Genomic DNA, 12,272 nt, shown 5'->3' with positions numbered 1-12,272 from the left:
TCTTACCCGGGATTCAAAATCCTTCCTTATTGTGTACGCTCGTCCGGGCACAGTATCCTAACTGAGGCTTGGAGGAGGGTCATAGGGGGAGGAGCCAGTGCACACCAGGTAGTTCTAAAGCTTTACTTTTGTGCCCAGTCTCCTGCGGAGCCGCTGTTCCCCATGGTCCTTACGGAGTCCCCAGCATCCACTACGGACTACGAGAAATAGAATTATCGGTAAGTAAATTCTTATTTTATATTGAATACGGTAGAATACAGGTAACCAGTGAGACTGTAGATCTGCAGCCGATGAACATCTAGCGAGGAAGATTAGCCTTGCAGCTGCATATACATGTGTTTATTAGTAATTGAATGATTTCATTTAGGCTTAAGAACGTAGATAAGTCTATTTAAAACACTTATTTTGCCCCATTCTTTAAATAAATATTTTATTATTTTTTGTCCCTTTATCCACTTACTGTATCCCAGCACAACAGACCTGGAGACTACTGCCCCAAGTATTTTGTCCCTGTCTCCATGTATAAATAAAAAATATTACATATTACATGTGATCTAATACTGCATCTATACAGGGGCATAACTAGAGCTTTGTGGGCCCTATAGCAAAATCCTGAAAGCCCCCAACCCCCTCCATTTGCACTGAGAGGTAAAAAAAACAGACATTGCCCGCGCATCAAAAAAACACATTTGCCACCTCATGAAAAAAACACATTGGCCACCCCATGAAAAACCCCCAACATACCCGGCACTGCAGGCTCAATCCCTCAACACCCCACTGTAGCGCAGTACAGGTTACCTGCTGTCTGACTACTGCTTATCCTCTCAGTACCACAAAGCCCGACTCCAGTCCCCGTCTTCACCGCAGCCTGCCCCCCAGTTATGACATTAGTCAGTAGATCCCTTTGGCTGGCGGGGACAATGTAGGATAACGTGACCAATGACATGCCATTTAAGAATTAATCTGGTTTCTGACTCCTCCCCTCTCTGCTCATTACTATTTCCACTTCCAGTCCTGCCCCCTCTCATTTTCAGTCCCAACTCTTTTGTGCACTGCAAATCCCTACACATTGGAAAATATCCAACACCTTTATGCGCTACACCCCTCTATACTGCTCTACACTCCCCCCCTCCCCACCAATACTGTCCGTGAGACTGCACTGGCTTCCCTGTGACTGGTAGTGACTTACTATTGGAAGTCCTACTTGCCAGTCACAGGCACTACAGACAGTCCCATTGGGAGGTGTTTCCTCCCATTGGGACTTTAGGAAGCCACACCCTGCCTCATCAGCCCTAGTCAGCTTCTATGGACTGCAGCCGATGCAGTCTATAGAAGCCAGGGTTTTTTGCGCATGCGCAATACCATCCCCGCTACTGCTCTTGCACCAGGTCCCAGTGTCTGTGAACTACATAGCACAGGTGCCGGGACCCAGTCGGCGGTGCCCAGGCAACAGGGACAAGGCAGCTAAGACCTGGCAGCATGGCCAGCGGCAGCACTCTTCCTCCACCCAGGTAGGAGCCGTCACTGACTGACTGCCAGTCCCAGCGTATGGTGACTGCCAGTCCCAGTGTGATGACTGCCCATCCTGGTGTTCCTGACTGCCGGTCCCCAGCCAGCGCAGACTGCAAACTCCTGCTGCTCTCTGGTAAGAGGGTCTTTGTGTGGCTGGGGATTGTGGTTAGGAGTGGGATAGTGGTGTGTCCACGGGTGGAGGGTGTTTGCTCGGGGGGTGGCAGCAGAGGAGGGATTTGCTTGGGGGTACCTGCTTAGCTGAGTGGCCATGGCATTTGCTGCTCAATTATGTGGGGTGAGGGGGAGTAGCTGCACAGTATTGTGGCTGCAGAAAGGTGGTCTCCCTAGGGGTACCCTTTTCACTTGTCTGGCCATTGTTTGCCTGTGGAGGTGGGGATAGCTGTGGATGCGAAGGAGTGGTTTCCCTTAGGGCATAGGTCTGCAAACTTGGCCCTCTTTACCCCACACAGTGCATGTTTTGCAGGTCTCCTCACAGAATCACAAGGGAAATAATTAACTCCACCTGCGGACCTTTTAAAATGTGTCTGTGAGTAATTAATACACCCGTGCACCTGCTGGGTTATTTGCAAAACATGCACTGTGTGGGGTAATGGGGACCGGGTTTGCAGACCTATGCCTTAGGGTTCCCTTTTCCCTGTTTGGCCGTGGACCGGGGGGGTGGGGGGTTGTTTGTCGGGGTGTGTGTGTGGGGGGGAAGGGGGGGGGTAGCTGCTTAGCAATCTGGCTGCAAGGGGTACCCTTTTACTTGTGTAAATGTGGTCACTTATTACTGTAGGGGAATGTGGGGCTGGAGCAGAGGAGCTGTGCAGAGCAATGAGGGGGCCCTCCATTTTATTACATACATACAACTGTGGCCATGTTATGGACTAGTATAGTGTGTGTAGCAGCTGCATATCACAGAGCTGTGCTTCACACTCTACTCCTGTAATTATATCATGATTTAATCTCCTGCACCTTTCTCCTGGGTCATATAATTTAGTTCAAAAACTGCAATGTATAGTTTTCTTTCTATATAGCCAGGGTCTGTTATTTATAAGGGGGGGGGGGCATAGAGCAGAGGGGTGGGATTGTTCTGCCAACCACTTTCGTTTGTTTGTTTTGTTTTTGTGGTGGGAAGAAAGTTGAGACTGGCTCCTACATTTTCATCCATTGAAAGCATTTGTGAAGCCCTTCTCTATACTGCTCTACACAACTCTATGCTCCTCTACATCCCTCTATACTGCTCTACACCCCTCTATGCTCCTCTACATCCCTATATACTGCTCTACACCCCTCTGTGCTCCTCTACATTCCTCTATACTGCTCTATACACCTCTATTCTTCTCTACATCCCCCTATATTGCTCTACATTCCTCTATTCTCCTCTACATTCCTCTGTACTGCTCTGCACTCCTCTATACAATCATTTAATGGCTTCTTTATTGAATTGTCTACTGTGTGCTGAGATTGAGAAGCCAGGACCTTACGCTGCAGCGCTGAGCAGCAAGAACCCCCTGGTGAAAGAGTGCTCCCGGGCAGCCACTTGTCTTTACAGACTGCATGATTGGACAGCCCGTGCTTCTGTACCCAAGCGCACACAACAGAAACCGCAGCGGCGACCACCTTTGTAAAGGACTCAATGGCTTCATTGGATTTGTAGTTTATTATTAACTGCTCAAAGTCTGAGCAGAGTTCTTCTCTGGCTGGCCGGGTGCTTGGGCTCGGGCTGATGGGTAACTCAGACTGAATCCTTGGGGCCCAATTTGTGTGTGACTGGGTGATGGAGGAGCGGCGGGTCCTGGAGGCAGCCCAGGCCCCATAGCAGCCCATCCCTTGCACCCACGGTGGTTATTCCACTGCATGAATATAATATTCTATCACTTAGAATACATATCATTTTATTAATTCAGAAACACTGGGAGAGAGTACTGGAGACTTCACAGTATTCTTGGCTGATGTATTTTCAAAACAATATAAAGTTTGTGTGCAGTGTCTTTGGTGATTCATTTGTATTTTTTGGTCTGCAAGTCTTCAAGAAAAGCCTCTGGGTTTCCCATGTGCTTAATACAATTAAAAGTGAACATGCTGAACATCTACTTCCTGCAGCACTTTTCTGATCTGCTCCACGTAGACAGCTTCTTATGCCCTATATATTACTGGTGGTAAACTTGCCCTACCAAAAACAATACCATTTTCCCTGACATTTCTGTTTCCTTCTGTATATTGAGACTTTTAGGAAACGTGGAGAAAGAACATAACCAGTGCTGCCTGTTTTGTTGAAGAGTCCCCTTAAAGATGCTCCACTGTGTTCTACAGGAGGGAGAGTGGGTAGTACCACTGTCAATCTATTGCCACTGAGGGGTTGGTTGCTGTAATTCCACTGAGTGGTGTTGCCTTTATCTATCATTTAACTCTATTAACTCATTCTGCGCAATCTGAATTCTTGAGCACATTCACCAAGAGCTTATTCAGCTTCAGTTGCAGTTTTGCTAAAATAGCAAAATGGCAACTGCTATCACTCGCATGCTGGGGGCTGCCCAGCAAAGGGCGATGTGATTGTAATACAGTTGCAATCGCATCACTGAATAAGGGAATCCCCCTGCCTCCGCAGCCTGGCTGCGTAGGCAGTTGGGCCGCCGCCATTTTCTCCATCGTAGTGGGCGCATGTGATGTTACGCGGCCAACCTGAAAATTATCCGACCTGCCCCCGTTTCCGGTGCCCTACCCCCGCAACACTGCATCGCCATCCACGAACACCTCTGCCTGCCAATCAGGCAGAGTCATTTGCATAACCGAGATGCGAATGCATCTCCCGGGCTACACACGCGCACTTGCCCAAAAATTGTCAGTATGTGATCGCAACTCAGATGCGATCCATACTGAATAGGGCCACAAATACGAAAAGTGTACCAGATACAAAAAATGAGGTTACCCTCTGAGCACCATACCACTGATCCTCCCCTTCCATGAGTACAGATCAGCAGGAGGACTGGTGATCAGTCCCCTTAAAGATGCTCTGCTGTGTTCTACAGGAGGGGGAGTGGGTAGTAACACAGTCAATCTATTGTCACTGAGGGGTTGGTTGGCGTAATTCCACTGAGGAATCTTCTGCCTCTCAATAGGGGTATCTATTGACAATAGGGATGGGGTAATGCTACAAGGGTTTAATCTGTCAGTGGATATATTTAAAAGGAGGTACACTAAAGTGTTCTACTCATTTACACATAAGTGTGTGTAGTTTTTTTTGTATAGCTGGAATTAAAAAAAAATTCAACCTAATAAAGCAACAAAAATGTTTTCTTATCCACATCACTAGCTCATAATAACTTGTAATGGCCCTTCCATTGTTTTTATATTCTTAAAATATATATTTATGTATATTCCCTGTTTCTGGGCAATTGATTCCACAGCTTGCAACAACCTCACGCAGATCGGTTGTTTTGGACATAGAGCTGCTTTGTGTTTCCATGTTGGGATATTCTGTTATGTGTATCAGTATCATTACATAGTTTTGGCTTTATACGTCTGCATCTCACTGTCCTATTTGACACAAATTGTGCATGATGTTATTTTCTTCTCCCTCAGGATGTAACTATTGCAGCTGCTTGTGCTCCTCCAGGTGGGGGTCGCAATCCAGTAACGCCACGGTTTATAAGGCACTTCAGCATGCTGTGCCTGCCAACACCCTCTGAGCAAAGCCTTAAACAGATTTTTCAGGTCAGTGGCTTCTTCAACACAACCAGAAAAAAATGAAGTCAATTTCGTGTACCCGGAGATGCTTTATAATAAGATTCAATTTTTCGTCTAAAGGAGAAACCATTTTATCCTAGGCTAAAATTTAGCAACTGAAGTACAATTAGTAGAAGAGTCATAAAGGGAGATTTGTGAGTTCTAGGTTATTTAGGTATATTTTCCTCTTCTGCCTTTAGGAACTGATCCAGCAAAGTGATTCTGCTTCTGCAGACTTTGCTATGAAAACACATGGAGGAAGAATAAAATCTCATAGCCTGCTTTGTAACACGTCATTAATTCAACTTTTTATTTTTTTTCCTTCTTAAATAATGCTTGTTTAAGCCTCATTTATGTTTCACATGATCAAAAAGTTGTTGGTTCTGTGCTTATTACGTATGTAATATTTATATGTTTCAATATTTTTATCACATGCTTATTTCTGTACTTGTAATTGCGCCTGCAAGACAAAATAGATGCCACATTGAAATTATTGGATGACTTCAGATTAGCAGCATCTTCTGAGCACCAGTTCTTTTATTGATAATAATCAGAATAATAACTATAATGTTTTTATAGCGCTTTTCTCCAATGGGACTTTTGCAGGGACTATAGCGTATATGGTCCTAATTCGTGTTTGTACGCTAATGGCTATGCAGCTGTGAATTTTCAGGCTACGGAACTGATAAATATCGCAAATGAAGCTGCCACCAGAAAAAGTATATAGACGCCCTCCGGAGTCCTCAACAACTGCATACGCAGCATTAAGGCAACAACAAGGAACACTGACTGCGAGGAGTAGGTCTATGTCTACGCAGACTGGTCGTGGCAGTGGCGACGCTCGTGCCATGTTTCTCTGCATACATGATTGCAGCTGAAGGCACACCTTGAAAACGGTCATGACACGCCTACATTTTTGCCACCACTCCCATCTATCTCCCCCAAATGGTCCCTTCCTGTCAATCACCCGGCGTTAAAAAAATCTCAGTGCACGCACGATTGCAAAGGCAGCATGGTGCGTGCGCAGTGCGATTGCGGCACATGCGTAATCTGCCAATAATCACTCTGTTGTGTGAACATCGGCATTGTGCACAAACATGAATTAGGCTACTGTTGCCAAGTGCTAACCAAAGAATGCTCTGGCGATTGTTTTTGTATTTGAGAACAAATCAATCCATATGAGTATGCCCAGTATGTGTTTAGCTAGAAATGCCCCAATCCAAAGAGTACTTCTCTTCAGTTGATTCAGACTTGTGCACCCTCTGCTACCTAGACATGCAAGAAATATGAGTGCACATTTTTGCTTGTTCATTAATTACTCTACTATAAGTATATATTTTCCATGTTACAGAATTGGAAGCATTGATACATGGGGGCTTCTTAAGCTGGATTGGGTCCCAAAACATGGATTGTCATATAAAGTAGAGTGGGTCACCATGACAGCGCTTTAGACGTACAGATGGGTCCTCATTCATCTTGCATTGCGTTAAACCGACCGCAGCAAAGGTACCCGTGTACGGAAGCTCCTGCCGCACCCATAACCATAACAGTGTATAGTCAAGGTTGCGACTATACGCAGCTCGGCATGGCCACTCTGACATGTGATGCATGCGTACACATCGCGTGTGAGATGAAGGATGACACATCTGTAATAGTTGTTTACATAAATACCTTACAGGACCTAATTCCCTATATGTCGTTGCTTAATAGTGCTACTAAATATTTAAAATGAAATGTTTTTATGACCCCCCTCCTTGACTTAATAAAATTGCTACAGCTGTGTGGGTCTCCTCGCTGAGAAGTAAAGCGGGTATGCACAGTTTCCAGTCACTGACGATGTCCCCAGCTTTGGCTGAACATTAATGCAAGAATGGGAGTGGGAAGATGGATAAGCAACTCACTCTTTCAGCCATTTAAGTTCACATCTGCACAGCTGTGGAACTGAAGCTACTGTCTGATAATTTCAATAAGGGGAAACTATGGCTTTTCAATAAAGCTCTGCATAACTGCAATGACCATGGATTGTGTGCAAAAAGAACAAAATTAAAATTCCACATTAAATATAAGTGGTACTAAGGACTAATTGTTTGCTTGTTAGATGGAGCGTCGAGTCTATAGAATCGCCGGCTTGTCAGTTCATTCATTGCAGCTGAGTGGAAAATGAGAGGCATTTCTCTACCCATATTTACCTGGAACCAGATGGACAATTTTGAGTAGCTCATTGTTTATACAGTATCTACACATTTTATCATTAATAACCAGACAGATGGAGCAGCAAGCATCCTGTTTCTGGATCTGTAACCGCAGATGTCATATCCATTGTAGCATCATAAATTTAGTTATGGGGGTAAAACAAAAACTGATACAAACTAATTCTGTGCCAAACAAGTCATTAAAATTAAAGTTTTCTGCATTTTTTTTCCAAGTCACGGTGTAACTCTGTCATTCTTGGACATTTTTGTTTGTTAGATAAGAGTAACTAATTTACACAGTGGACTGAAGTTGTTGCTACTAATATTATAGGAAGCATGACAGTAATAAAGACTTATGGCCAGAGGCTGAGGGGTATATTTACTAATGTGCAAGTTTTTAGAAGTGGAGATGTTGCCAATAGCAACCAATCCGATTTTACTTATCATTTATCTAGCACCTTCTAGAAGATAATAGAATTTGCTTGGTATTCTATAGGCAACAACTCCGCTACCAAAAACCTGAACTTTAGTAAATATTACAGTGAGTTCGGTGTAAACCTGCAGTTGGTGTCCTCCTATCATAATGTCAAATCAGTCCTAGGGCTAAATGTAATACGGTGCAAGTTAATTTGCGGGATCAAATTCGCACCTTCTCGCACAAAGGGGGTAATTTCAAGTTGATCGCAGCAGGAATTTTGTTAGCAGTTGGGCAAAACCATGTGCACTGCAGGGGAGGCAGATTTAACATGTGCAGAGAGAGTTAGATTTGGGTGTGGTGTGTTCAATCTGCAATCTAATTTGCAGTGTAAAAATAAAGCAGCCAGTATTTACCCTGCACAGAAACAAAATAACCCACCCAAATCTAACTCTTTCTGCACATGTTATATCTGCCTCCCCTGCAGTGCACATGGTTTTGCCAAACTGCTAACAAAATTCCTGCTGCGATCAACTTGGAATTACCCCCAAAATGTAGTTGTGAGTTTGTCCCAAAACTCACAAATGTAATAGCCTGCAAATTGTAGAGTCTGAGGCTATTCAAAATGCTTGTCCCTGCAAGATTTTTGTTAAACTTGCACCTTGTATTGTCAGGTACGTTACAAGGTGCGAATTTGTCAGAAGCCTGCATAGATCATTGAGGTCCATGTAGTTGTGTGTGTAAAAGTGCTAAAATGGTTATAAACAAGAAAAAACAGCATGGAGTCCTCCCCTAAAAGCATAACCAACCCCTGGGCTCTTTGAGACAGTCCTGGTACTAAAAATTCAGGGAAAATGTGTAGTTTTCCCCTGAATTTTAAGAACCAGCACTGGGCTCTTGGACCGGTCCTGGTTCTAAAAATTACGGGGAACAAAATTAATAGGGGCTCTCCCGTATTTTTCGAACCAGTACTGGACTCCCCTAGCAGGGGGGTAATGCCAAGGGGACAATCTTGAAGGGGTCCCATTGCCGAAGCATTAACCCCCCCCCCCCCTTACTAGTCAGCCAGGTGGGGGATTCCTCAGGAAGTGGGGACTCCCCCAGTATAGGGTACCCTGGCCTGGTTATGCTTTTGGAGAAGACCCCACGCTGTTGTTGTTTTGTATTTTTATTCATTTTTTTAACCATTTCAAACAGAAACCTGCATGGATCTCACTGATCCGGTAATGTTTTTTGTGCGAGTTTAGAATTCGCACCCTATTACATTGGCCTAGTTGTATGTTTTCCACGGAGAAACATCTGGATGCAAGTTTCAGCCATGCAAGTGGCGGGAATGTGAGAAACATGTGAGTTTGTATGTTCTTGCACCCTTATTACATGTGCTAGTTGAAGAAAGTGTGAATTTAGTGCTAAACCCGCACCCTATTACATTTAGCCCCTAGTCTGTTCAGCATAGGGCAAAAAAAATACATCCACCCACCAGAAGAAAACATTCCCATGCTGGAAGGTCTAGGGCTCTTCCTAAGCACCCCTGGGCTGGTGGGAATTGGGTAATGGAGTTTTAATAAATTCTTTAGTATTTTTTAATTTTTTTATTAAAGTACAGGTCCCAGCAATTCGTGGCATGCCTAAAATGTTTGGGTACGCTGGTGCTTCCAAGCCTCGCTGAGCCCTTTAGTGCAACTTTAAAATTATGCACCTTGCACAAAATACGTACATCTGCGTTCACTTCTTTATTGCTCACTTAAATACTCTTGGGTTCTCACAACTAATGCAATGAGAAATACAGCATTGCATCCATGCAGTTCATTGTTTAAATGTACCAAGGAAAAGTAGAAATACGGTGAATCTCATTACAGTTATGGTGAGAACCCATGTGGGTTTCACACTGTTGACCAGTACAGAGCTGATTTCACACACAAATTTTACAGTTTCATTTTCTTGATATGAAAATATATCTTGGAAACGACCCTATTTTTTGGAGGGAAATAGTAGTACTGTAACTCTATCATTTCTGTTTTCCACATAAACAAATGTAGTAACTATATATTCTTACTTTGTGTAGGCAATCCTGAATGGCTTTTTGACAGATTTTCCTCAGGCAGTAAAGCAAAGTGCAACAAACATTGTAGATGCTGCAGTGGAAATTTACCATCGAATGAGCATTGATCTTCTCCCAACTCCAGCAAAATCCCATTATGTATTTAATTTACGTGATTTGTCAAAATGTGTTCAAGGTACATTATATTTTACCTTTAAATATGTAAATATTGTTGAAATAAGCATGAATTAGAGTTATTTAATGTGCCACCCTGGCATTAAGCCATTGTATAGTTTTATATTTAAAAAAAAACTGAAATTTGTCATTTTATAGTTTAGATTCCTAAAACCTACTATTTTGATTTCTGATTTTTATATACACTGTCATATTCATATGAAATAAATGTGATACCACTATAAGTAGTCATACACAGTGCATCCGGAAAGTATTCACAGCGCTTCACTTTTTCCACATTTTGTTATGTTACAGCCTTATTCCAAAATGGAATAAATTCATTTTTCCCCTCAGAATTCTACACATAATACCCCATAATGACAATGTGAAAAAGTTTCTTTGAGATTTTTGCAAATTTATTAAAAATAAAAAACTAAGAAATCACATGTACATGTGTGTTCACAGCTTTTGCTCAGTACTTTGTTGATGTACCTTTGGCAGCAATTACAGCCTCAAGTCTTTTTGAGTATGATGACACAAGCTTGACGCACCTATCTTTGGCCAGTTTCTCCCATTCTTCTTTGCAGCACCTCTCAAGCTCCATCAGGTTGGATGGGAAGCGTCGGTGCACAGCCATTTTCAGATCTCTCCAGAGATGTTCAATCGGATTCAAGTCTGGGCTCTGGTTGGGCCACTCAAGGACATTCACAGAGTTATCCTGAAACCACTCTTTTGATATCTACGCTGTGTGCTTAGAGTCTCTGTCCTGCTGAAAGATGAACAGAGAATTTTGTTTCTCATGATCTGAGAGTCCTTCAGGTGCATTTTGGCAAACTCCAGGCGGGCTGCCATGTGCTTTTTACTAAGGAGTGGCTTCCGTCTGGCTACTCTTCCATACAGGCCTGATTGGTGGATTGCTGCAGAGATGGTTGTCCTTCTGGAAGGTTCTCATCTCTCCACAGAGGAATGCTGTAGCTCTGACAGAGTGACCATTGGTTCTTGGTCACCTCCCTGACTAGGGCCCTTCTCCCCCGATCGCTCAGTTTAGACGGCCGGCCAACTCTAGGAAGAGTCCTGGTGGTTCTGAACTTCTTCCATTTGTGGATGATGGAGTCCACTGTGCTCATTGGGACCTTCAAAGCAGCAAATATTTTTCTCTATCGTCCTAGTGGATGCTGGGGTTCCTGAAAGGACCATGGGGAATAGCGGCTCCGCAGGAGACAGGGCACAAAAAGTAAAGCTTTAGGATCAGGTGGTGTGCACTGGCTCCTCCCCCTATGACCCTCCTCCAAGCCTCAGTTAGATTTTTGTGCCCGGCCGAGAAGGGTGCAATCTAGGTGGCTCTCCTAAAGAGCTGCTTAGAAAAGTTTAGCTTAGGTTTTTTATTTTACAGTGAGTCCTGCTGGCAACAGGATCACTGCAACGAGGGACTTAGGGGAGAAGAAGTGAACTCACCTGCGTGCAGGATGGATTGGCTTCTTTGGCTACTGGACATTAGCTCCAGAGGGACGATCACAGGTACAGCCTGGATGGTCACCGGAGCCTCGCCGCCGGCCCCCTTGCAGATGCTGAAACAAGAAGAAGGTCCAGAATCGGCGGCATGAAGACTCCTCAGTCTTCTTAAGGTAGCGCACAGCACTGCAGCTGTGCGCCATTTCCTCTCAGCACACTTCACACGGCAGTCACTGAGGGTGCAGGGCGCTGGAAGGGGGGCGCCCTGGGAGGCAATGAAAACCTATTTTTGGCTAAAAATACCTCACATATAGCCTCCGGGGGCTATATGGAGATATTTAACCCCTGCCAGAATCCGTTAAGAGCGGGAGACGAGGCCGCCGAAAAAGGGGCGGGGCCTATCTCCTCAGCACACAGCGCCATTTTCCCTCACAGAAAGGCTGGAGGGAAGGCTCCCAGGCTCTCCCCTGCACTGCACTACAGAAACAGGGTTAAAACAGAGAGGGGGGGCACTAATTTGGCGTTAGAAATATATAAAAAAGATGCTATAAGGGAAAACACTTATATAAGGTTGTCCCTATATAATTATAGCGTTTTTGGTGTGTGCTGGCAAACTCTCCCTCTGTCTCTCCAAAGGGCTAGTAGGTCCTGTCCTCTATCAGAGCATTCCCTGTGTGTGTGCTGTGTGTCGGTACGTGTGTGTCGACATGTATGAGGACGATGTTGGTGAGGAGGCGGAGCAATTGCCTGTAATGGT

General features: G+C 44.3%; 1 protein-coding gene across 1 annotated transcript in view; it reads left to right on the top strand.

Annotated features, from left to right (window-relative positions):
• The window catches only part of DNAH6 (dynein axonemal heavy chain 6), a 679,574-nt gene that overhangs the window by 326,208 nt on the left and 341,094 nt on the right, over nt 1-12,272 (top strand). Inside the window, exons 41-42 of the mRNA XM_063919567.1 lie at nt 5,098-5,229; nt 9,914-10,085. Of these exons, the coding sequence (XP_063775637.1) occupies nt 5,098-5,229; nt 9,914-10,085 (304 nt within the window). The remainder of the gene's footprint in view (nt 1-5,097; nt 5,230-9,913; nt 10,086-12,272) is intronic.

The sequence above is a fragment of the Pseudophryne corroboree genome, chromosome 1, assembly GCF_028390025.1.
Source record: "Pseudophryne corroboree isolate aPseCor3 chromosome 1, aPseCor3.hap2, whole genome shotgun sequence".
Lineage (NCBI taxonomy): Eukaryota > Metazoa > Chordata > Amphibia > Anura > Myobatrachidae > Pseudophryne > Pseudophryne corroboree.
The sequence above is the reverse complement of the archived record's forward strand: the minus strand, read 5'-3'. Positions and strand labels throughout refer to the sequence as shown.